General features: G+C 40.9%; 1 protein-coding gene across 1 annotated transcript in view; it reads right to left on the reverse strand.

Annotated features, from left to right (window-relative positions):
* The window catches only part of CCDC187 (coiled-coil domain containing 187), a 296756-nt gene that overhangs the window by 22420 nt on the left and 248752 nt on the right, over window positions 1-25584 (reverse strand). Inside the window, exons 31-34 of the mRNA XM_086919347.1 lie at window positions 15447-18307; window positions 5987-6325; window positions 4990-5133; window positions 2024-2149 (exon numbers count right to left, since the gene is read on the reverse strand). Of these exons, the coding sequence (XP_086775473.1) occupies window positions 2024-2149; window positions 4990-5133; window positions 5987-6325; window positions 15447-18307 (3470 nt within the window). The remainder of the gene's footprint in view (window positions 1-2023; window positions 2150-4989; window positions 5134-5986; window positions 6326-15446; window positions 18308-25584) is intronic.

A 25584-nucleotide genomic window follows, 5' to 3' on the forward strand; every position in this document is an offset into this window, starting at 1 on the left:
CGTCATCACACTTTCACCAAGTGTCATTTGGGTTGCTTCATGATGTTTTTTCATGTACAGTGCTGCCTTTAAACTGTGCTTCCCTTGTCTAATGCAATTGGTGATTAATAACCCTCTCACAAAATGTACTGAGACTCCCTGGTGTTCCTTTCTTGCAATACGTACTGTATGCATAATTTTGAACTGGCTTTACGATTGATACCTAGTGGGACATTGTCTCTTATTACAATTTACGCACCCAGTCCCATTCTGGTCTATGGGTTATACTCCTGTTTCCTTTACTCACTGATCTTAATGTACGCACTTTTTATAATAACAAGTCTTGCAATTGTGGCAATTCATTTCTCTTGCATGAGAAGGAAGACTGTTCAATAAATAATACCTTTTATTGAAAACGCCTGTCTCTCTATTCTCTGCATCCTGGTGAAAGTAATCTTGCACAACTGACTGAGTGAAATAGCTGTCAATTGTTTCACACAACTCTAGAGATTGACTCTTATCTGAGGAGCAAAGTTGTCATGTTAATGCGGTTGTTGGAAAACTGAATCCCTTCTTGTCTGAGCCAAAGAAGCTGATCACTTCCTATTCAGTCAAGAAAGTTTCCAGTGACCTCTGAGCTAGCTGGTACAAACCCAATTAAGTCTAACATAGTCAGTAGAGACCTAGAAGACCGCACTCCTACGTCTACACTGCTGTTTATGTTATTCCAATGCGCAGGGCCTATAGGGAAAATAGGAACTACACTACACCTAAACATGGCCAGACTTTCTCAAGGTTTTTTCCCCTAACATCTACGCCATCCACTGGCTGACCGCTGCTTAAGAGAGCAGTGTTTTACACTCTATGCAGAATATGTGTATCTACAGTTACACATGCTGCGAAAGAAAAAAGGGGCATATCAGCAAGGCGGCGCTATGAAATTATCGCCGCTTTTGCGTCCGTTTTCGGGCAAAAAGTGTCGATAATTTCATCGCCTTATCAGCAAAGACACGCTATCACATGTTTTGCTGACTTAGCGCCAGTTACAACAACACCCAGCTATTCATCACTAATGAGATGCAAAGGGGGCGTTCCTCCCCGAAATAACTGGAGAAATGTCGCTAAGCGACATTTCTCCAATTATCAAGCTGAACGCTAGGAGGCAGAGCGATAAGAAAAGTAGCGCTAACCACAGTTATCGCTACTTTCCTTACGGCTGCTTGTAATCTGATTCAGCCAAGTAATCCAATGGGAGGTGGATTACATGGCTAAGAACACCCTACCATATCAGCAAGGTATCGCTGGTTGCAGTGCAATTAACGCTGGATATCCAGCAATAATCACACTCTTTTCCAGCTGACGCTTGGATTCCTATCGCATTGGAGGTATGCGTTGCTGATAGCACGCTATCTTCGCGATAGGAACCAGAGTTAGGAGGCGATGATTATCCTAGCGCTAAGTGCGCTTAGCGATAATTATCGCCTGGCCTTGCTGATATGCCCCAATGTTACTTATCACATAAGCATCTGTTAGTACTGTACAGTGCTGTAGATTCACAGGCGCCCACCCGCCTGCACGGGAACCAGTGTTTGCTGCAGATATTCGTCTTTTTTTATTTATATTTACATATTCAAACTGATAAGCACAAACTTAGGCATGGTCACCAAAGCTGTCCTAACTACAGCTCCATCACTACGCCCACCCGCTGTGCGAAAAGCAGTCTAACAGTTGAGCTTGTGCCCATGAGCATTGTGATCTAAGGGAGGAGTCACTATACCTCATGATTTGAAAGCCTTCTTCAAAGAAAAACAGTAGATGGCAGGAGTATTTCAGAGCATGTGAATCTACAGCCTTACATGCTATAAACAGATGCGTACGTGGTAAGTAACATTTTCCGTAATATCTCTTGCCCACATTGATGCAAATATTGAAAAGTGGTGAGAATTCCAGAATATTGCTTCACCATGGAACATGCATACAGACTGGTCCATGCTAAGTTGGCAATGGCCTTGACTACAAAAATACCGAAATGACCAAGCCATACCAGAAGAATGTCAACCCGATCTCTTCTTGGACTTCCAACCTTCAGCAGTTTGCAGAGTTTTCTTTTAATTTCGAGGTCATTCTGTTCTAGATTCAGGATCCGAAGAATCTCTGCCTGTACAGAAGACTAAAGAAAGGACATTAATGAATCTCTAGCACAACAGAACAAAGTCACACTTTTCTGTATTACTGGCATCACTAGGCTTATGCTGGTCTTTGATACATGGTAACACTATCTGTTTATGTGTGGGTAGGAACTGAAACAGGCCAATAAAGACTACAGGGACAGAAAAGTTTTGATGAAATTACAAATGACACACTGGTGGACATTACTTTAAATGAAGGGATTTGATATATTGAACACAGGGGTGAATGCAGATTTGAGAAAATGCATTAGAAAACATACCAATTGCAGCTAAGAAAAAGTGAGTGTGTGTGTGTCTCTATAAATTATGTCACATATAGAGGAATGTATGCATAGAGTATCTGTGGCAGGTCATTAATCTTATTTGAACCCTTAGGGTCCCGATTACAATGCTGTTTGGAAGGCCTCCTAACGCCAATTGCTCCATCCAAATAGGATTAGGAATGTGTCTTTCCGACCGAATCGGAAAGGTTTCCGACTGACCAATTACGATGCGAGTTAGGCTTTAGGAATATCCTAATCTGAGCCCGACGGCATTCGGAATGATTGAGCTGTATATAGCACACTCATATGTCTTTAGGGGCCGCATTTCCGAATGACCAATTACGATGCTGGATTCGGACAGCCTTTCCAAATCATGCCATCCAACTCGAACCGGTAGTCGGAATCAGACTGTAATGGGCCCCCCTGCACCCGGACCCTTCCTAATCAGGCATGCAGGAGTATCTGTGGGCCCCCTCTTACCAGCCATGCACAGTGTGGCAGGCACTAGGGGGTGCCCGCCACAGAGTTCCGATTTTCCCCAGCACCCCTTTCTTCAATGGGAGCCTATGCATTCGGTCAGAACTTGAAGTCAAGGGAGTCCGACTGAATAATATCTGTAAGCATCCGGATGCATCGTAATTGGTCCGTCAGACTTTCCCGATCCGAGTCGGTAGGAAAGCATTCCCAAACTGATTTGGTCGGAATGATTTCAGAACTCCATCGTAATCAGGCCCTGAATGTATTCCTTCACTGTCGCCCGAGCAAGGTAACATATTTAGGGTCACCTCCCCTATAGTGTGTATGTAAGTATGAATGTTGAGCGCTAAACTGTTGCTCCAATTGCAATGTTCTGCAGAGTCCAGGGCTAGCCATGACTTAGGAATCTCATACAAAAGCTACAGAGCATGTCACCTTCAGGTCTGTTTAAGCTAAGCAATTGCACTTAAGACCAGCGACGGCTCGTGGAGGGAGTTACGGTGGGGCAGGAGGGTGGGGAGGGGGAGGGGCAGGGTGGAGGTTGCTAAAAACCGGCATATGGATAATTGCAGGTAAGTAAACACTTTAATTAATAAAACGAATTTCGTAGCTCGCACTGCATTGCATTTTGCGATGCAAGGCGCACTACGAAATTCGTTTTATTAATTAAATTGTTTACTTACCTGCAATTATCCATATGCCGGTTTTTAGCAACCTCCACCCTGCGCCTCCCCCTCCCCACCCTCCTGCCCCACCGTAACTCCCTCCACGAGCCGTCGCTGCTTAAGACAGATGCGAGGATAATTGCTGGGATGTGGCTGCTGAACTTTACAGAAAATTCTGTGAACTCAGAAAGTTTATAAATCTGTCCACATGTTAAAGAGTGCATATTTCTAAATGTTTTTGTGAACTGGCCCTGTGTATTTAAAATGATATATACCACAACCTCTCCTGCAGCTACCTCTTGTACCATAAACTCAGTTTTTCTTCCTCCACCACTACTCCATCAGCTTAACTTTAACATCAAACATACAATCTTCTCCTTTTGATCGCTACCGCATCACTAAAGCTTCACCCTAGCCATATACATACCAATAACATTTATTTAATCTAAAGTTAGGTAAGTTCAATAAAGCACCAATACCATATTTATCACACTAAATATTCCTCCAATCTGTTGTTTTTAATATTAAGCAGTTTATTTACATGAAATCCATTTCAAAGGCATTATCTTGCCTTTAACCATAACTCTATCCTTTGCCAATACAAAGGGTATAACTATATTTACGTAATAAAATCAATGTAAGCCTATTTACATTTAGAAAAGGAATCCCCATTCCAAATCTAATTCCCTATGTAAATCCTGACTAATACTTAATATATTATTCTTTCAAATTACATTAAATCATAAAATATATCACCAAACTTAACACACTCAGACATTTATTATTGAATTTTATTTTCAAAATCGTAATTAAGCTAATTAACTTGTTTTATAATGTAAACAGCGCTACAAATTACCTTTACTATAAATAATGCTCAGACCTTGGTTAAATTTCATTTGATATTAATTTCATTATGGTAAATTATTAATAAACAATGATAACCTTAAACACAAGGTAAATCCCAACATTAAACCAATGACAATTATTATATTATATTACTATACATTGCATTTCATTTATATATTTTTAATGATTTTAAATGCAAAATGTTTGCCCACTGATGTGTCAATAGCACACACTTGAATAGCGAACAAGGTAGTGGCTTTGTTGAGGTAATTTGGAATAGGTAATAGTCATTATAGCTAATTTCAGAAAAGCACATGTCCCAATGTTAGACCATTAATATCTGTATTCTACTATTTACCGTAGACACCAGTGCCCTTTACTGAGCTTCTTTGATTGGAGACAACTTTGAAATGGGTGCTTATATTTTTGTATATCAGTTTCTGGGTGCAATGTTTATGAGGGTTTACAAATATTTTGCTGTATCCTAAATTCTGGCACAGACTCTCTAAGAGCGGATCTTTTCGGTGAAGAAAAAAGCTGGACGTTCTTATGGCGCAGACACTACTGTACCTTGACTTCATCCACATCTGGTTTTCTATGCATATGCTTGTAGACCTTAGAGACTGCCTTCTCTTTTTCCCATGCATGAATCATGGTATCTTTTATAAATGGACATTTAGCTTCTAGGACCTCCTGCGCCAAATCGAATATCACCTGAAGAAGAGAAAGACAAACTCACACAACTTCTGCTAGTAGGATACCTGCCATTACTACTCATAATAATCAACATATTAATAAGGAAACAAATAACAAGGTAACTATTCATGAGCCTATTTCATCCATGTACGAATGATTCTAACTGTGATTATGTTTTCCTACTGTTTTCTGATCAGTGTTTGTGGTGCTGTTTGCTTCTACTTCCCCCCATGTTCTTGAATTTCAGGAAATACTAAGAGAAAAGGAAACCTGTCTAATTCCAGCATCACACAGCTATCTTCAACCATAACAAAAGCTATGCTGATTGCTCTTGATACCTTTCTGCTTTATACAGAAGAGCCAAAGTGCTTTCAGAAAAACTGTAATGTTGTGGACACCATAGACTGGAAGCCCAATTTGCCTTTTTTCATTCTGCAGAAGCAAACCCCAAAACCATGGTCTATTTTTGCAGTACAAAAAACATAAATGGCCCATTTTTCCTTGTGCTTGGGGGCCATTCATAGGTTTTCAGTCTGGGTCTGCCGGCAAAGCAAATCTATATCAGGAAGACCCATAACTAGGGCGGGTTTCTGACACAGTAAAGGCAGCAGCCATGAGGCGGATGGGCTGCTGTCAATGAATGAGAACCCGCCATATTGGAGGAGTCTCTAATGACAGTCAGTCAACAATTCTCCAACTGCTAAATGGAGCAGAGGACTGCAGCTTTGGCAAATTCGAAGTTTCACTAAGTGCCTCAACTTCTCTGAGCCTACCACCTGTTGCAATCCCGCTGGGCCTGCTCTGAAATATTCAGAAAGAAAGTAGTTGTATTCCTATTTGCAAGAAAAGGGTCTGAACTCAAATACAGTACCTGATTATACATTCTCTTGCTCTCTGCACTCAGAATGTTGTCTTTTAATATCTCACAGTCAAACGCTGCTGGTGTAGCAGGCCCGTAAGGAAGAGATGAGTGGTCCCGCTTCACCCATAGTTCATCCACCACATGTGTAACCTGTTCATTTACATACGCGGCATTGTATGGCACTAATGGAGGAAGCTCCTTTGGTCTTTTCCACTGCGATGTACACCAGCGATCCAACACATACAGATCCAGATTTGGTACCCGGGGCTCTTCAGTAGTCTGGGCAACAGATTGGTCAAGATAGTCAGGACCTCCGAAAACACCAGCATCGAGAACCTTTTTGAGGAACTAAAGTAAACATTGAAAAGGAGGTCTTAGCATGATTTTACACCGTATGTCATCTGAAGTTTCAGTAAAGATGATATCATTAGAATTAATACATATGAGTGATAAAAATGCCATAATTTGAATTTCAAGATTAATTAGATTTATGATGTTGAGAAGTAATGGACTGAATGTTTTTTAAATTGCCCCTTTATCACTTTATGTATTTAATGATGGAGGAATCCATAAGATCGAGTTGGGCCTTCAGTCAAAGGGCACATTATTTACTAAGGAGGTGTTCTACTAAAATTGACTATCCTCCAGAACAGTGCTTCTCTATCTACAGTCAATGTGCCTTCTTTACATACTTTGAACAAATGTTGAGAAGTATCCTGGGTGACTCTCTCTTGATAAAGGCTTACATACTGCAGTTGTATGTCAGATATATAGTGAAAGTTGTGCAGGGGCAAAGGTCACTTGCATTCCTCAATATTGCTTCACCCCCTTTAATACAGTAAACATCTGTTAAGGGCCAGAGATAAACCCGGGAAAGCATGTAACAATTGCTGTGAGAATTGAAATGCTAGACTGAGAATATTAATAGGCAATTTGCTGCTCTGATTGGCAGATTAATTTAAAAATCTGCCACAATTCTCAAAATATGCTATGTTACCATCACATCTTGGGGATATTGTATTGAAACCTATATGAGAGGGCCTTGTGGGAAGAGGTCACAGTATGATATGGGGGGGTTCAGAGAGCTTCACTCCCTATCTTTGTCCGTCTATCTTTCTTCTCTTTCTATCATGCTCTCCCATAGTCTTTCCCTCTCAAGAAAATAACATAAAATTAGGAAGAACTGGACGGCATACTAAAACATCCAGAAAGAAAATGATTAAATCATGAGGAACGGGTAGAGTGAAAGGAACATCCAATAAGGAACAAAAGGAATAATTGTAGAAAAGGGTAGAAATACAAAGGAAATTGAAAGATATTCAGCACAAGCACTTAAAAAACTTGAAATAAGGAAACACATGAGATACCAATAACTTCTTTAAAATTATTTAAATCAATGACATTTCTAGACTATTTTCTTACTCAACATTTAGATACATATTAAGAGCCTTTTTTGATACATTAACTAATTTTAGGAAAATTCACTTGCATCCATTGCGGAAATGTATGGATACATTTAATAGGGTTGCTGTCAGGGACATAGCTAGCCGAACAGAATGGAATAATTTATGAATTCTGAAACAACTTTCTAATGGATACAATTTCAGGGGATGGTTTAGAGATAATTATCATTGTTTTGGGTGCCCTCGCCACAAGTTGTACTGAGTAATGACTGAACATTTTACTACTTAGCATAAAGGAACTCTTCAAATTCTTTCACGCATAGTGAAGCACACTGAACCTGTTAGATATGGAAGAAAATGTAGCACTTTGCAGGCACTTTTATATTCTCATTTAATACTGGTTTAAAATTTCATTTTAAACCGTTGTAGGGTAATTCAAGTAGCCGGAAGTATCCAATGATGTGTGTTGCAAATGCACAAGCTACATATTGTACAGTGAGCTTGAATCTTCCTGTGGGTGGTGCCCTGAAACGTACTTCATAGACAGATGGCTTTCTACCATTGTCACATGGAGCAACATACATATATGAAGAGAGTGTTTAACAATCAATTATGACTCTGAATGTCACAGCAGTTATGAATCAAGCCTGGTATGTTAGACCTTTGTTATAATATGTTTTACATTTCAGACAAAAACATTGTAGATCATGATATCCATGAACATGATGCTATTGGCCTTAACTAAAGAAAATAAAATCACATTTTGAGAACTCTCTTATTCAACTGAAAGGATATATTATACCTTCTTGAATACATGGAATCTGTAAAATAGTTTAGTGTCGCATTTATGCTTTCCATCTACATTGTAGCACTCTCCATACCTTTTCAAAATATTCCAAATGAAGAATGACGTATTTTTACATAATCTGAAAAAAGCTATTAATTCTTTACCAAACTCCCAATTTGTATTCTTTTCAAATGTCTGACTAAAAATTACTAGAAAGTGTAAAATGTATTATGTTTTTAACAATGGTACAAACGATATATATTTGTTATTTTATAGATGCATTATTTAAATACAATAAAATAAAACGTATGTATTGTATTATGCATTGTGTACAAAGTAATGAAAAAATAAGGACACCCTAAATGCGTATCCTCTGAGACTCCAATAATTCATTTATGACCATCATTTTTTATGTTAAGAATGGAAAACCGTTATTTACATGTAAGAAATAGTTTACAGCTGTTACTGCTGTAGATTCATATGCTGTACACACTACTGCCTGCTAGTGTTGTGTTTGGACAAATGTAATTCCCAATCCAAAGTTAGCACTTATTAAATGTAATAAGGTAACCCAATGTTCATCAATGGACGAGATAGGCCTTGCAACAGCGAAAAGGACTTTAGAAATTTTTCACAGCTAGTACATGTACACATTAAACCCACATGTCCTACTTTTTTATGTAACGCACACTGTTCTGTGAGCACTTAGGGCCTACATTTGGAATGACTTATTTGTAATAAAAAGGAAGGTTTAGCCTGGCAAAAGGTTTATTTTGCCAGGTCAAAACGGCAGTTCAAAAGTTCACACATGCAGTTTTGAGCCATGCTTAAAAAGAACATTTAAAATGCATGCAAAATATACAATTGAGCTTCTCCTATGTTTCTTTGTGTCCACTAATACCCCTTCCAAAAAGGTGGAAGATCAACACATTGACCTGATGTCTGGTTATTATTGTGCTTTCCCACAGGCCTCGTTCAGGGTTGTGACAACTTTGGCAGCAAGAACAGTAAGCACACACATTTAAGCTATTTAATTATTTTCCTGTTGAAATGAGGTAGATGGAAGTTTACATTAGTTTCTAAGCAGGCAATCCACAAACCTCAAAGGACAGGCCCTGCTTTGTCTCCTGTGTGCACCATGAGCCACTTCTGCCTTGTCGATGAAATGCTGCTGCAGCATCTGGTATCTAAGCACAGCTCCTTGTAGGCCACCAGCTGTGCAAGTGGGGAGAGCCATACACTGGTGCTATCTACGGACTGATGAGCGATCAAGGGCCTACCCTTGCCCTGTATGGCCTCTTGTGAAGTTGGAAGCATCACCCAAAGGATGTACACAGGAGAATTTATTAAACAGCTTAATCGAAAAGAACCTCAACCACTACAGACAGCTCTAGCTGACCCGCCTGGCATGTACCAGCTCTAACCTTCCGCTAGCATTCCGGAATGGAACCATTGAAAGCCCATTCTGATGATACCATCCATCTTCCCTTTATAAACAAACAAGCAAAAGAAATATGTACATAGAAAATGTGATCAAGACATACAGATAGGACATGAAAAAACAGCAAACACCCAGAGAAAACTGAATTGTGGAGGGAGTGATACCACAAAGCCTACCCCTGTGACACAGTGAACTGCAAAGCAGGTAATGTACAGGGAAATACAAATGGAACGAATACAGTGTTGTCTGTAGGAGACTTAAGGCCTAATTATGAGTACGGCGGTCCAAGGAGGCAGAGAGGCAACTAAGGTGGGTTCTAACAGGGCCCCTTGCTGCTCCTGGGCCTGGGGGTGCATGTGGGGGAGGGGGGGGACACATAATGTACCCCCCCTGGAAATGCTTCCTAATGCCACATCATACAGGAATGTTTAGTCAGTGCTCTCACAGCAGCGGTGTTCCTGTTAGGCTCTCCTATGAGCGTAACATACCACACCCGTAAGACCGCCACCACACTGCCTGCCGCACTGGATTACACTCGTAATCCGGTGGGCGAGTGTACTACGGGCTTGGTGGTCCTCCTGTCGGTGAGGTGGTGGCAGGCCGACACCAGGACCACCAAACTCGTTATCAGTCCCTAAATTTAGTACCTACGCTTGCTTCCATGACTCTTCTTTTCCCTCTGTATCTGTTAATCTTAGATGAACGACCCTTCAGTTTAATGCCCACACCATCCTTCTCACGACCCTTCTCCTCTTCATAAAACTCTCTGCAGCAACTACAAACAAGACCTAAATTCCATAGCCTGATAACTCTCTTTGATAGTTTTATTAAACCGCTCTACTGCTCCATTCAATGCTGATTGATACAACACACACTTCAACAATCATTTTTCAGGAAATCCTCATCCCCCCATGAGCAGAACCGCCGGATTTTACTATTAATATGGCTTTTGGGAAACCATCAGTCTGGAGTATTCCCCCCAAAGATTGATAACACCTTTGAACATATGCCTCTCACATATGACACCTCACTTCAGGCCACTGTGAGAATAGAGCAGGTGGGCACATTAATGCATTCCTTTTTTCATTGCCCTAATATCGCCCGATTTTGAACCAAGGTATGCGAATCAATCTCTTCCATTTGCTCCATTAAATTTCCTTTTGATGTTTATTCCATATTCCTGGGAAGTAATTCTATAAATTGGTTTGGATCTCGCAAGGTGGGCATTTTTGTGGACCTCTTAATTGCTATTGCTTTTCAGGTAATTACTTCTAACTGGAAAGATGCCACTAAGGTCTCTTTCTCTGCCTGGTGGAACCTTCTTTGCTACCATCATAGACTGAATAGAACTTTTGTCAATACCTCTCAGCAACTTATTCAGAAGGAAGCCTTCTGGTCTTCACTCACCAATCATTTATCCTCATCTGCACTACGTAATAAGGACAGCACCTTTGTTTATCAACCACCATGAGTATTTCATTTCTTTCACTTTTTATAACTATTCTATATGTCATTGTATAGCTTTTACTCTGTTTTAGGAGGAACTTATAGGATTGCTTTTATGTAGTAGTTTTCAATATACTATTGGATAAGGATATATCATGTTTTCATTTCTTATTTTTCCTTCTCTCTTTCCTTTTTTCTTTTCTTTCTCTTTTTCATATTTTCTCTCTTTTTCTGGTTTTCCCCTTTTCAGAAAATTGCTAAATGATACTTAGTTCATGGTACAACTTTGTATTAGTGCTTTTCCCTCCTGGAGAAATGTATATTATTGGTAGATATCTTGTGTTTTGCATTCCACCATATTAAATATTCAGTTTGTTACCTATTTGTTCTTATCTATATAAGTATTTTATATATTGTGCCTTTGTTTTTATTGCTTCAATAAAGCTCTTTAAACTTAAAAAAAAGAATAGAGCAGGTGATAAAAAAATAAATACCAGAATGAATAGCAAAGATTATATTCAATAAATGGGGAGGAAAGCTAGGTGAACACCCAGCCGAAGATGAACATTCCTAAATAGAAGAATCATACAATGCGATTATGTTTGGGGAAGGAAATCTACTAATCAGTTAGTCACATATAAGATTTGTTTCAGACAAAAAAGGGATAAATATCAAAACACTGTTTTTTCCATTGCACAGCCTGTGTGTGCGTGGTTTGCGGGCTTAGCGACAACTAACATGTTTTACACATTAGGCTTTTGTTCTTTGCCTCTGGAGTGCACTAACCATGCTGCAGAAACCATGTGTACATCCTGCAACTTGGTGTGTGCATGTGGCACGTGCTTTGACTTTAGGGGTGTATGCCTATCCTCTTCCTTGCAGGTTAAACATAAAAATAATTTTGCATTGACTTTGGTTCTCATTCCAATGAGACAGACAGCTCTTTGGCTCCACATTAAAATTTACATCATTATTTTCTTAAATGATGATGTAAATTTTAATATGGAGCTAAAGAGTTGTCTGTCTCATGACTGACCTTACTTTCATCATGTAACGAGGAAGAGAGACAAAAATGGCATTAGGAGAGAGCCGAGGATTGAGAACCAAAGTCAATGCAAAATTATTATTTATTTATTTATTTATTTTATTTTCTTCCATGACTGTGGGCAGCCCATTTTAGCAGCTTCGTTAAAGACCGATTCTAATATTGGTGCCCAAAAACTGGGATCATACTTATATAAGTCTGGCGGGATCCCATCGGGTCCCGGAGCTTTCTCGGCTGTGAGTCCCATTATGCCCTCAATGACCTCTCCTCTATCAAACCTAATATAGTCACCGCTAATAGAGGAAGGAGAATTGGAGTTAACATTCAACGTGCCACCATACAGTTGCGTGAAGTGTGTTACCCATTCCTCCTTTGTTATGCAACATTCTAGTCCATCCCCTGGGTCCTGGGTCAAAAAAGGTCTTTTTACTACCGCCCAGAATCTAGAGCTACACTTCAAAGTAGAGGGTTCGAGAATCTCGTTCCATGCCTCTTCTCTTAAAAACTCCTTACGTCTATTAATAACGGACTTGTATTCTTTTCTACACTGTTGGATATTCTCTTTTATTCTGGGTTTTGTTGTCAGGGCTGTCCTTAAATTACGTGAGGCCCTAGAACAATCCTGATTAAACCATCTTGGTCCCCTGGTCTCTGAACGCTTTACTGGAGCTGACATCAACTGAGACACCTTATCTGAAATACTTTGGAAAGCACATAGGACCAGACGTGGTTCCGGCCCTTCTTGAGTACATTTTGCAATTTCCTCAGTACAGTGATCCTTAATGTCTTTACACAACCGGTCTGGGGAGATCATAGACCACTTCAGGCGTCTTCTGCCGTCAGTAGTGCTCAACCTACCAGTGGTACAATTCCAACCTTCCTTGGCCACCCAGGGGCCCCTCAGAAGTACAGTCAATAGGTTGTGATCACTGAAATCACTGTGTTCAATGATGAAAGTATCCACAAAAGTCTGCATTGATACAGAAAGCAAAACATAGTCAATGAAGGTACCCTTCCCATGACCCTTGAAAGTGGGAATCTCAAAGCACTTAAAAGGATCCCTCAATGCCATTGTCGGTGATAAATCCAAGTTGGTCAATAGGTCCTTGAAGGGTTCCCCCTCCGATGTGTGTTCCAGATGCATTCCCTATAAACGTTCACAATACAAATCTGAGAGATTTTAAAACAGGGGGTCCCCGCATGGATGATCATTGAAATCACCTATTATCATGAGATTATGGAGACATTCCTTCATCGAAGTACTAATAAATACATTTAGTGCTAATATAGAACTAGGAGCTGAACAAGGGTTAACTGCATTGTAAAAATTCACCAGACCAACCAGACAGTTATCTCCACTTAGTACTAGGCCAATGATACCAGAGTTATCTGTTAAAACTCTACGTATTTTACAAGAGAGTGCCACCAAAATAAACGTTACCATGCCCCCCCTTAGGTCTACCTCTGCTAGATGCTATCACAGGGAAAATTATTTTCATGTTTAACATGCAAGGAAGAGGATAGGCATACACCCCTAAAGTCAAAGCACGTGCCACATGCACACACCAAGTTGCAGGATGTACACACGGTTTCTGCAGCATGGTTAGTGTACTCCGGAGGCAAAGAACAAACGCCTAATATGCAAAACATTTTGGTGGTCGCAAAGCCCGCAAACCACGCACACACAGGCTGTGCAATGGGAAAAACAGTGTTTTGATATTTATCCCTTTTTGTCTGAAACAAATCTTTCTGACTCACGAAAGAGGTTTTGTGACTCATTGCGAATCGCAATTAGGAAGGGGCATGAAAGGCACGTCCCGCTGCTGTTTGCTATTCACAGTAAGATGTATTTATGGTTTACGGCTGCAACTGAAGTCACAAATCATGACCAGTGTCCAACACCCACGTTGGGGCACTGGTAACTGACTCAAGACAAAGAGTGGTTTGTTAGACCACTACCTGACCCACTAATGTCTTCCCAAATGAAAAAAACAGCATCTAATTATTTTACTGGGCATGGTCTGCTTTTAAATTATAATATTTCGTATTTGAGGAATGCAAATGCAGAGATGACGGCCTGCAGTTACTTGTGGTCACAATATCTGCATTCTCAGCCAATTGCAGAAGATCACAAAACCAAATTAGTATTCATTAAGCAGATGGTTTTGTGACCTCATGCAAAAAAGAAATATGCTACAGAACCTCTTTATTCATAGGTCACTTTGCTATTTCCCTACCTGGTCACAAACCAGTTGGTGTGCTATTTGCACATTCTGGTTTGCGAACAGGTATTCATACATCAGGGCAATAGACACTATAAGGGCCTGATTACGATGGTGGACAGACTTCTGTCCGTCCGCCATCGTCCCGAGGATGGGGTCGGTCTGCCTATACTGCGGCGGTCCCCCATATGCTTTTTCCATTAGGGGGGGACTCTGCTGGCTGCAGCACCCGCCTCAAAGGAAAAAAGGGCAGTTTTGCGGTGCCTGCCACATGGTGCAGGGAAAAGTAGGGGGGCACCATAGGTGCCCCAAGTGCAAAAACAAACTGCCCCTGCACAAGGGGGGCCCGCAATAGGCCCCCAAAGGCCATATCCGCCAGCATTTCCATGGGGAGAACCACCATGGAAAGGCTGATGGGGAGCCATCATCGTAATCTGACCGGCGGTGCCTAGCAGGCACCGCCGGCATGCATTACATGCTGAGGGCCTCCGCAGCACCGGCGGGCTCAAGCAGCCCGTTGCAAACGTGACAGGTTGATGTTTCCAACCGCCACAGTACCACCCGCTATCATTATATGGGAGGCGGAAAATGGCCTTTGGATGGGGTGAACCCGCCACCGACAGCCTGTAGGAGGTGGGTTCACCGCCATCATAATGACCCCCTAAGCTAGTTTGCTTCTTCAGTGACTTCTCACATTCAAGCAGTCATGGCAGAAGAGGATGGGTTGGAGACACTATTTAAAGGCAGATTTGCTATCATGGCAGTAGAGGGTAGGGTAGGACCCATGCTGTAAAGCAGATGTGTGTTGGTGTGGAAGAGTGACATTTGGGTACTTGTTGGACTATTGTTCCTTGGACTAAAACTTTAATCAGTTACCGGACCAAGAAACTATTTGTGGATCAAATGAGGAACATTTACAGGATTCACCGAGGTACAGTGGCCAGTTGATCACCATTATGTATGGGATGCCGTGGACCTTTGAACAGTACAAATCAAAAGAAGGAAACTAAAAGGCATGCAGTTAGACATAAAGAGACTGTGCTATAGTGTACAACTGAATTATCTGCGGCTACATATCTGTCTCTTGTTTACATTCAATATTATATTCAAATTTCTTGTACTTACTGGTAAAGAATCCTTAGAAGATCCCAATGCACCATCATCTTCCCCTCCTTGCTTTCTTTTAATTTTCTTGTATTCCTTTACAGCATCATCTATAAATTTAGTGACAATGCTTGCTCCTATTTGTGCAGCTGATTGTGAACTCAGAACTTTGCAATTTTCATCAGGATTTATAAAAGTGCCAGCATCCCACAGCAAAGGATTAAGGGATTCTCCTGCGGATTGTGGGCTCTGAACATTTGCTTCCTGAACAAACACCTTTGTGCTGTTCAGAGTCAAGTCTTGCTCCAAAGGGACTCCCTCATTGACACATTTAAGTTTGGGTTGAGATCTTTCAGAAAGCACATTCAATGCGTCACATAAGAGTTCCCTGAGAATTTGAGTGCTGAGTTCATCTGCCAGCTTTTCTTTTCTGTCTGGTACCAAATGCAAACACTCTTGTTTATTTGTCATTTCATCCCAGCTTTTTTCATCATTGATCTGCAGAGTGGCATCTTTTGGAACCTCTTCTGCTGTCCTCTTGCACTGAAGATCAACTGGTTCAGCTTCAGATGCTATCAACCCTGATAATTCCAAAGTTGAAGCCGCATTTGCACAAAGTGTGGTGTTCTGACAAAGCAATGTGCTGTTTTCACTTCTTGTTGTAGACATATGTGACCTGAACAGGTTTTCGTTGGATGCTGAAGTGTCTTCTGCACCCTGCTCACTCTCCTTTGTTTTCTCTGCACTAAACGTGGTCCACGAATTGTCCATGTTGTTACCGCTCCCTGGTGCTGGTCCATCAAAAAACGAATCTTTATCCTCACTGTCTTCAAAACTTTTATCTTCATCCTCCAAAAGATGTGAAATTTCATGAGGTCGAACAAAAACACCACAGTTTTTCATACACTCAAAGTATTTGACACCTTTATATGTCCCATCATGGTCGCCATCTGGTTTATCAAGGCACACACCAGCCCAGAGCCCTTCGTCAAAATGTAGCTTCCCTTTAAACATCAGGGTGCCAGGCTGTGTATGTTTCGCAAGCACACGCTCACCAATTTCAAATGATGACAACGCATCACCATCATCTTGCTCTGTAGACAATGTTAGGAATGGCTTCCTCTTCTTGAAAGACATTCTGTCATTTGGGTTTGTTTGGCTGTGGAAACCAGAGTCTCTTGAGTGAGTGGTGGGAGAAGACTGTAAGGAATGGGGAATACCTTCTTGCCTCTGCCCAGTTAAGTATGTATTATTCTGGGAAACGTACTCTTCCTCAAAAGGAATGCTTTTCGAATTCTCATCTTTGAATTGAGTCGCTTGAGAGCTCACCGGACATTGTGAGGGCATATTATCTCCTGGCTCCTTCAGAAATAAGCATAGAGACTTCTTCGGTCCTTCGTTATCCAAAGTCGGACATTCATCTTTAAGTAATGTTATGTCTTCTGGAGGAGAGGGAAAGTCCTCTTCATTCGAATCCTCAATTTCTTCTGAAATGTCATCTGGAAAAGATGGTAGGTCTTCGCTGTGGGCTGATAGATCCTTCTTTGTGGAAGGAAACTCTGAACTTCCATAGGAAAGCACTTCGTCCACGGGGGACAATATTTCTGACAATGTATCTGCATCAATGGGAACAAGTACTTCATCAGTGATAAAAGTTATGTCTTCTTCACTCTGTAGTGGTGGGTTTTTAAGATGAGAAAACAAATCTTTGGAAGACCTGTGAGGAATTGGTGTGCTCTCCCTCTCAGTTGAGTCTTTGTGTAATGCAGGATGGTATTTTTCAGATTTCAGAGTCTTGGTTTGAGAGTTTTCAATGACTGACGTAGTTCTTTCAGGTGAACACAACTCTTCTTGGGGCATTTCAATAATCTTGTGAGAATCTTCCTTTTTAATTAAATATTCCAGATCACTTGATTTTTCATCTGATAAGGACAGATCTTCAGTGTCTGATGCAACTGGAGCCATTTTTGTCTCTGCTGTTTTAGCTTGATGGGTGATTGTATGCTCAGGCTGCTTCAAGTCTGGTTCTAAACATCTGATAACCTTATCCAAAATATTGCTCCTACTTTCAATCTTGACTTGATTGTCAGATGATAAAACTTTATCCTCACAATTATATTCACCTTTATCAATTGTGGGTGTAGATGGTTGCGGGTCTAAATCCTCAAAGGTTTCTGAAAAGTCACTGCTATAACACAAGGAACCCATTGGGGAAGCCACATTTTCTTCATAGTCATCTTTATAGCAGGGTGAGGGCTCCTCTCCTTGACATCCCCCTGTCAAATCTTCCAAGGGCTTGGAAGTTTGACCCACCATACCATTTAGCACACCTTCTTTCAGGGACTCGTGTGGTTGTTTTATGGTGTTTAATGAGACATCCACATGACATTTTGGAGGAGTGGCGTTTCTATTTGAAAGATCTTGAACTTTAGGACTTTCATTTACAGCAAGAGAGGTTCTATCTTTGCATTCATTGGGTTGTATTGTTGCAGCTTGGTTAACAAACAATTGTTCATTTTCTGAATTCATCTGTGTTTTTGGTAATTGTTCACATGATTTCTGATCACTGCTAAACACTTCTGACTCACTAACATCTGTATCCTCTGCATTATCCAGCCCTGAGAGTGAAGCAGAGCTCCCGGAAATATCGATGCGGATGGCTGACACTTTCTGAAATTCAGACAAAGATGGATAGAAAATATTTTCTGATTTAGAAGACAAACTATTTGAGACACTGTCGGATGAGGAGGAAGGTTCTGAAGGAACTGTCAGAGAAGACCCCGGGCATTCCTCGTGTTCTTTCATCAATTGCATAGTTCTTTGCTCACTGTTTGTGCACTTTGCATCATCTATTACAAATCTTTCACTGGCCACCAATACATCTAGAAAAGAAAGAAAGAATTTCTCATTAGAATTCATGTTTTTAATCTAGTTGTGTAGAGTGATAAACACCTACGTGTTTGAAGTTTAAACATCTTAAAATCAGAACAGCTTACCACAGGATCAAGTTCTCAAGCAAATGTTGAAGGCTTTGATTTTGAAGAATTACCCAAGCAAAGATTTGTTTGTTTTGGCCTGATTTCCAAATTAAAACATATCTGTATTATGGTTTTAAACTTTTTGTAAACTTTGTGATGACTGGTGCTGCGGCCATTTTGTCAACAGCCTTTCATTGAATAAGAAATGTCAATGGAATAGTCTGCAGACACACTTCAGCAGCAAACGGGTAAAGCAAAAGGCTTCATTTTATTTTATATTAACACCTATATCGACCCTATACAACCCTGCCCCATAAAACATGAACCCCTGTAAGCCTCACTATTGACCCCTTAAGGGTAGTCACTGAACACATAAGTAAAAAGCAACATATTTTATATATTTTCGATTGAAAGTGTACATACTATTTGAAACTTTAATGTGATTAAAGTCAACGCATTTTTTTTAGGTTATTATTGTACCAGAAAGCTCTGATCCCAAGACACATGACAATGTTGCATCAAGCAGATTTTGTAACAAGTCTCTTCAAAGAAAAATCACAACAAACTTCTATGACATCAAAGAAAGTCTGGCAAGTTTCCTATTAAACGAATAGGGACTTCCTCTGGCCACCTGGATGGCCCTCAATATGCTTAGACTCAACTCTGATAAAACTGAGGTGTTGTTTTTCAATCAAAAAACCCCTCCTCCACCTCTACTATGGTGGCCATCGAGTTGAACCCCCTCCAGAACCGGTGGATTCAGCCAGGAACCTTGGATTCCAGTTCAATAACGAGTTATCATGCAAGGCGCAAATCGAGCAGGTTTCTGCAGCCTGTTTCGGTAAATTGCACATGATTCGTAAAATTCTCCCTTTTCTTCCTCTGGAACCTCGCCGGACTATTGTTCACGCGCAGATCACCTCACATCTGGACTATGCTAATAGTCTGTACGCTGGAGCTCCTGTGTACCTGATTAGACGCCTGCAGACTGTTCAGAATGCGGCAGCCAGGCAGATCTATAACATCCCTTATCACCACTCGATATCTCCATACCTGAAGAAGCTTCACTGGCTTCCAGTGGCCAAGCGCATTCAGTTTAAGTCAATGGTTTTAGCTTTTAGAGCATTGCAGGGCAAGGGCCTGGCTTACCTAAGAGCCCGACTGAAGCATTCTTAGGCTAACCGCTTACTTAGATCTAATTATCTCCGCCTTTTGGTGACTCCCTGTTTCCGCTGTGCCAGAATGGGCGGCAGAGCTTTTGCAGTGGTCAGAGCCAAAACTTGGAACAGCCTGCCATTGTCTCTGCGGATGGCCGAATCCAAATCTATTTTTTGACACGACTTGAAAACCTGTTCTTTTTCTAATCCTTAGCGTGTCTATTAGTTCTCCTATCTACTGCCTGTCCTAGCGCCGGTACACCCGTTGGGGGTAGCTGCACGCTTTACGAGCTTCAAATAATAATAATAATAATGAGAGAGTAACACAACAGTCCCAGGGCCACCATTAACACAAACTAACTCAACAAAGACCATCGAGGAGACTGGCCCATATTTGGAGTGAGGCATTTACCGGAGAAATCTCATCTTTGACACAACAGGCAAAAGTATGAAGTGGGTGGAAAAGATCGGAAGGTTCCCATTCAAGAATAAGAGAGTGGCCGCAAAGACTGTTGTGAGAAAGGTGTTCTGGTTCTGTAAGTTTAATCATGTTTTTGTTTTTTTTCCCAACTGTGCTATGAAAATTTCTTTTATATTTTGTTCATGTTCACAAAGTACATCACAAACCAGATGACCTTAGGCGTCCCTTCCGAAATCTGGTTGTAAAACATTAATCCTTTATCGATTACACAAATTTAGTGGTAAGCAATTTACAAATGGGAAGGTGTCCCCATGAGACCCCATCCCCTTTGAGAATGTTGAAAACCTGAAAAAAAGTTAGACACAATTTTCACTTTTTTAACGCATCCTGTTTTCCTTTACGGGAAACGGGTTGCACTTTAAAAAATAATGCTTTATTTAAACGCAATCATAAACATCATGGTCTGCCAACCTCAACAGGCCACCATCCATGTGATGACTACGATTCATAGAGAGTCGCTTGAAACTTCAATCCACTATATTGTAGGAGGGAGTCTCTGACCCAGAGTCCACATTATCTGCAGACCATGTGCTATCAGCACGTCAAGCAGAGTTGGCTTCGAACCACTGAGGGCCTCATTTGCAAAGAACTGACATAGGGCAGCACCGCAAGTCATTCTGCTGCGCTGTCCTACGCCAATTCGAAAGGGCGGGAATGCATGATATTTACAAGGTATTGAGCATTCCTGTTCTTTCAGCTGGTGCACAATTTGCAACCAAGCGCCCACACAGGCACCCTTGCACCGGGGTACAATGGTGTCTGTGTTATTGGCATGATTGTTTTTGTGCAGGAAGGGGCACCTTCCTGCACAAAAACAACCACGAGAGTCATTTTCCTTGTTCTATACGCTTGCTCTGGGGAGGTGTACGTTTTTTGGGGCACCCTAGATTAACGTGATGTTGTAAATCTGGGGCACTGTCAATATCCATGGGTGTTGAACGTGAACACCCGCGCCAATGCCCATGGAACTCTTCCATGGCGTAGAGTAAGGTAAAACAGTGCTTTGCGCTGCCTTGCCTTATTCCATATCTATAAGGCCATGCAGAGCCATGCAGGGCGGCTTTGCTTCGCCTCATAGATACGATGGAGAGGTCTGCACCACCAGATCGTCATAAAAAGTGATGCTCCGGCCACGCAGGCCTCTTGTAAATGAGGGACTATGTCTCGTGGTTAATGCACAAGGTCTCATCCCAAATGGTGCAGGGGTTATCAGTACTACGGCAGAAGTGCATTTTTGGCACCTATAAAAGGTATTTATTTCTAGTTCTCCGCTGCCATGCAGCTCCCGCTGGTGCCCTGTGCTGGTGGTGCTTAGAGGCCCTACCTTGCCTCATGAATGCACCAGCCCAGTGACCTATAGGCCTTGAATCTTGGGTTCAAAACACAGCACCAGGCTCCCAAATGAAACCAAGGGCTAGGTAACTCTATAAGGCAAGGCAAATAGAGATAAACAGGGGCAGACTGACCCTGAACCTCTTTAGAAACAGCACAGTTAGCCAACTACACTAGAGCCTCCAGAACTGCACTCTTGATAGTGGGGGGTGGAGCAGTGCATGTGATCACCACTACTCCCCCCCAAAAGGCCAACTACGTAAGGGTCTCCTGTAATATCTACTTGGTATGTGTGTGCAACGCACTGTTATCTTATATGGTTGATGGCTGTGTTGCTAAACTAGAGTTGTGCATTTAATGTTTTAATATTTTATTTTGATGCACTTTGAAGCTGGTTTTGGCTGGCAGTGGTTGCGCACTATGTGCAATAATGAACACATGTTAATTCGCAACACCACCAAACACAATGTTCACTGTGCTGCAGCACCACTCTCCCAGAGTGGGCCACATAAGCCCTCCCACCATGGCTCGAGTGACAAACACTTTGCATGCGTAAGTTCAAACTGCACAGACAAATGACTTGCCTTCCACTACAAATTCACTTCTGAAATGAACAAAATCTGCATTTGCACTCATAAAAAGTTTTTTGTAGGTCATATTACTCAAGTATTAGCATAGTGTTGGAAAAGATTACTCAGTATTTTGTTAGTATTACAAACTTTTCTACAAAACCTTCCCACTCTGGAAACAGTTGGATATTTACTCCTGTCAAGAGCAGGATAAAGCCCGTTCAAAGGTCAGACTAGAAAAGGAACGCCCACAATTGATGGGTGGAGGGGGGGCTTAAGGGAAGCAGGTTGCCCAGAGGAAAGAATAGTCTGTGGTTATATATTAGTGGAATTACACTAATGCAAAGGAACTATCATGTGTGCATTGTGAACTATGTACAATTACCTCCCCATTTCTTTCCTTGTCCCATTTCATACTTCAATTTTACTTCTTTTATGCCAACAGGAGAAAAAAGGGGTTTCATAGCAATCCCTCTTGCATAAAGAACAATAAAACAGACAATAGATATAAATGGCTATTACCAATTCATGTAATGTGTGGAGGAACCATGCAGATACCCAGAGTCACTTAGATCTCTTTCACTTGTGTCATAAAAACAGAAGTGTTCTTTTCAGCCCTGATAAGTAAAGGTGGTTTCTTCCAGAGGTCTCCTCTGCACAGAGGACTCAATTCAATTCATGAAGCTTTATTCGGTACAAAAGAAATGACCATAAAAGCACATGTAAAAGTACATAAATCATTACATTTTAAAATAGGTTTCTATACAATACAGACCAATACTCTAAAATATCATGCTTTTACGTACACTGATAGATTTGATTAAAAACGTGGCAGTATAAAAACAAATATCAGCAGATTTCATATTAAAAATGAGACTCATTGCCTCGTCCACTGTACGTACCCCATATTTAACAAATAAAGGCTTAAGGTACACAATTCGATAGTTCAGGTACAGTTTACATATAAGTAAAAAGTGCAGGGTGCTCTGTTTTGATATACCATCACACTGGCACGGTCCTTTAGGATGTTGCTTTATGTTAGGCAAAGACACCAACTCATGTACAATTCTGAACCTAAGTCTGGTTAGGACGAACTTATGCGATTGCCTCGTTACCAGTGCAAGGTACGGTGGAAAGCCTTCAGTGAGGGAGTATCTACTGAAAAAAGAAACAGTCGGCATAGACCGACATGCAAGAGCCCTCTTCTTTGCCAAATTGTCCAAAAAGATTGCTTTCAGTTCAGCTTTAGATATAGTCAGCGCAGCCTTAGGGTCGGCCAGAACATCAAGATTAAATATTTGTGAATAACAATCAGAGACATATTTTATCCATGGAATTTTTCTATACATGTCCAGTGAGAGACAATCTTCAATTATAGATCTGTGTAAGGTATTTTCATCCTGGAGCCATATAGAATGCCATAACATTAATGGTCTTAAGGCTAAAAGATCATTCGAGTACTTAATGTCTAGTTCCCGATGGGTCAATGCAGTGGCAGCAGATGAGGGCAGACATAAAAGTTTTTTTAAAAAAGAATTTTCCTCAAGCTGCAATTTATCGTCACTACTATGACCCCAAAAAGCCGCCCCATATAATGCAATAGTGGCGCATCTCGCTTGATAAATTTGCAGCATGTCTCTTGTTCGTCTATCCCCAATTTTTGCCGCGAATTTAAAGATACCATGGGCACTTTTCGCCATTTTATTACTAACGTTATTAAATTCATTAGACCACTTCCTATCATGGGAAAAAGTGATTCCAAGATAACAGAAGGAATCAACTGATTGCACCTTATTACCGTCAATGAAAAAGGCAGATTTCTTATTTTTAGCCCCACAGGTCATAATATGCGTCTTATCCTTATTGATGAGTAGTTTCCTGTCCTGAATGAACAGAGAAAATCTATCCATCAATCGTTGCAGTCCCAAAGGGGTCCTAGAAAGAGGCATCATCAGCATATAATAACACCGGCAGTAATACGCCTTTTAGCCTGGGAGCATCTGCTTGAACACCTTTTAAAATTTCATCAATTTCTTAATGAATAAAATAAACAATAACGGGGCTAGAACACAGCCTTGTCTTATGCCGCGTTGTACGCTAAATTTAGGGGTACATTTTCCCTTGGTTCCAAAATGCACACAAGTTTGCCGTTTTTGGTACAGCCTAGCGATGAAGAAAATAATACCCTCATGGGCCCCATCCGCAACAAAATGGGCCATAAAATTCCATGATCAACCATGTCAAAGGCGCTGCTTAGATCAGGGGTGTTATCCTCTCTGAGGAAGGGGGAGTTAACCGTAGCCCAGAATAGGGTGTTATTGTGTATCTCTGCAGCTTGGTTAAGTGATTCCCATGCTTCCTGCTGTAATTCTCTTTTCCTCTTGTTTAATGCTGATTGATATTCTGCTCTTTGTTTAATTATTAGAGTAGTGTTCCTCGGTTTTATGGCCAAGGCCTTCTTCAGCTCTGTTAGTAGCCTTGTACAAGTATGGTCGAACTAACCTTGTCCGTGGCTACGTTTATCTCTAATTGGTCTAGTAAACCTAGCATCAATTGATATGTTAATATTTTTAAAAGCGGTTAAAATACATTCAGACCCAGTATTATTTTCAAGGATTAGAGTGATGTTGGTTAAACAATCAGAAACGATATGGCCTATAAATTCATCTGCTCTATCCCCAACCCATTTAACTCTAACACCATTAGGTCAGTGGGGTTCTACGTTGATGATGGTATGACCCACAGCTACAGGACTCTCACTCCATAGCGAGCAGTTTAAAACAATATAGTTATGATCGCTCAAAGATGTAACTTCAATCCTGAGGGTTTCACAAAAGGAGGTAATACTCGATGACACAATAACATGATCTATCACCGAGCTTGTCCTCCAGTTTTTAAAAGTAGGGATGATCATCCCGTTAACATCTTTGGCAAAATCCAAGATTTCCAGATCATAATTGCTAATAAATGTATACAAAATTTCTCCATAGCTATTGTGTCTAAAGTGGAGGTCTACAACACCAGCATTGTTAACAACCCCACATGCTTTTTGAAAGGTCAATTCACATAAAGAAATGTTAAAATCTCCTACCCATATGAAGTCAAAAGAAACATTACATTGGCCAATTCAGTCATCAATAGTGCTAGCTAAATTTTTAACAACAGATGTCCTACTATCGTCAAAAATATTGTTATAGTAGTTAATTAGGAGGACGTGTCAACCATAATCATTGCGGAGCCACAATAACTGCACATGAGGTCCCACAGTTAAATATTTTACAATCCTGATTTTTTTGTTAATCGTCAACAAGATTATAAGGCCTCCTTTAGCTCTCCCTGGTCCAGAACTAACTGCTTGTAGGTTAAACATTGCAAACCCCTCAAAATGTACCTCCTCCCGACACCATGTTTCCTGGAAACACAAAATATCATGAGTGTTAATGAAATCCTTCCAACCCAAGGTGTCCTGTTTAGATTTTAGCCCAGCGACATTCCAGCTGACAATAGAGATGCCAATAAATACATTAGCGCTGGGGTTATTCAGAGGAACAGTGTCACCTACATCTACCTCATTGATACCGTTCACTAGGGCTAATACCTCTTTCTATACGTTGGACCTCCACCATATTTAAATCGTGGTCA

This window comes from Lissotriton vulgaris, chromosome 5, assembly GCF_964263255.1.
Source record: "Lissotriton vulgaris chromosome 5, aLisVul1.2, whole genome shotgun sequence".
In the NCBI taxonomy this organism is placed as follows: domain Eukaryota; kingdom Metazoa; phylum Chordata; class Amphibia; order Caudata; family Salamandridae; genus Lissotriton; species Lissotriton vulgaris.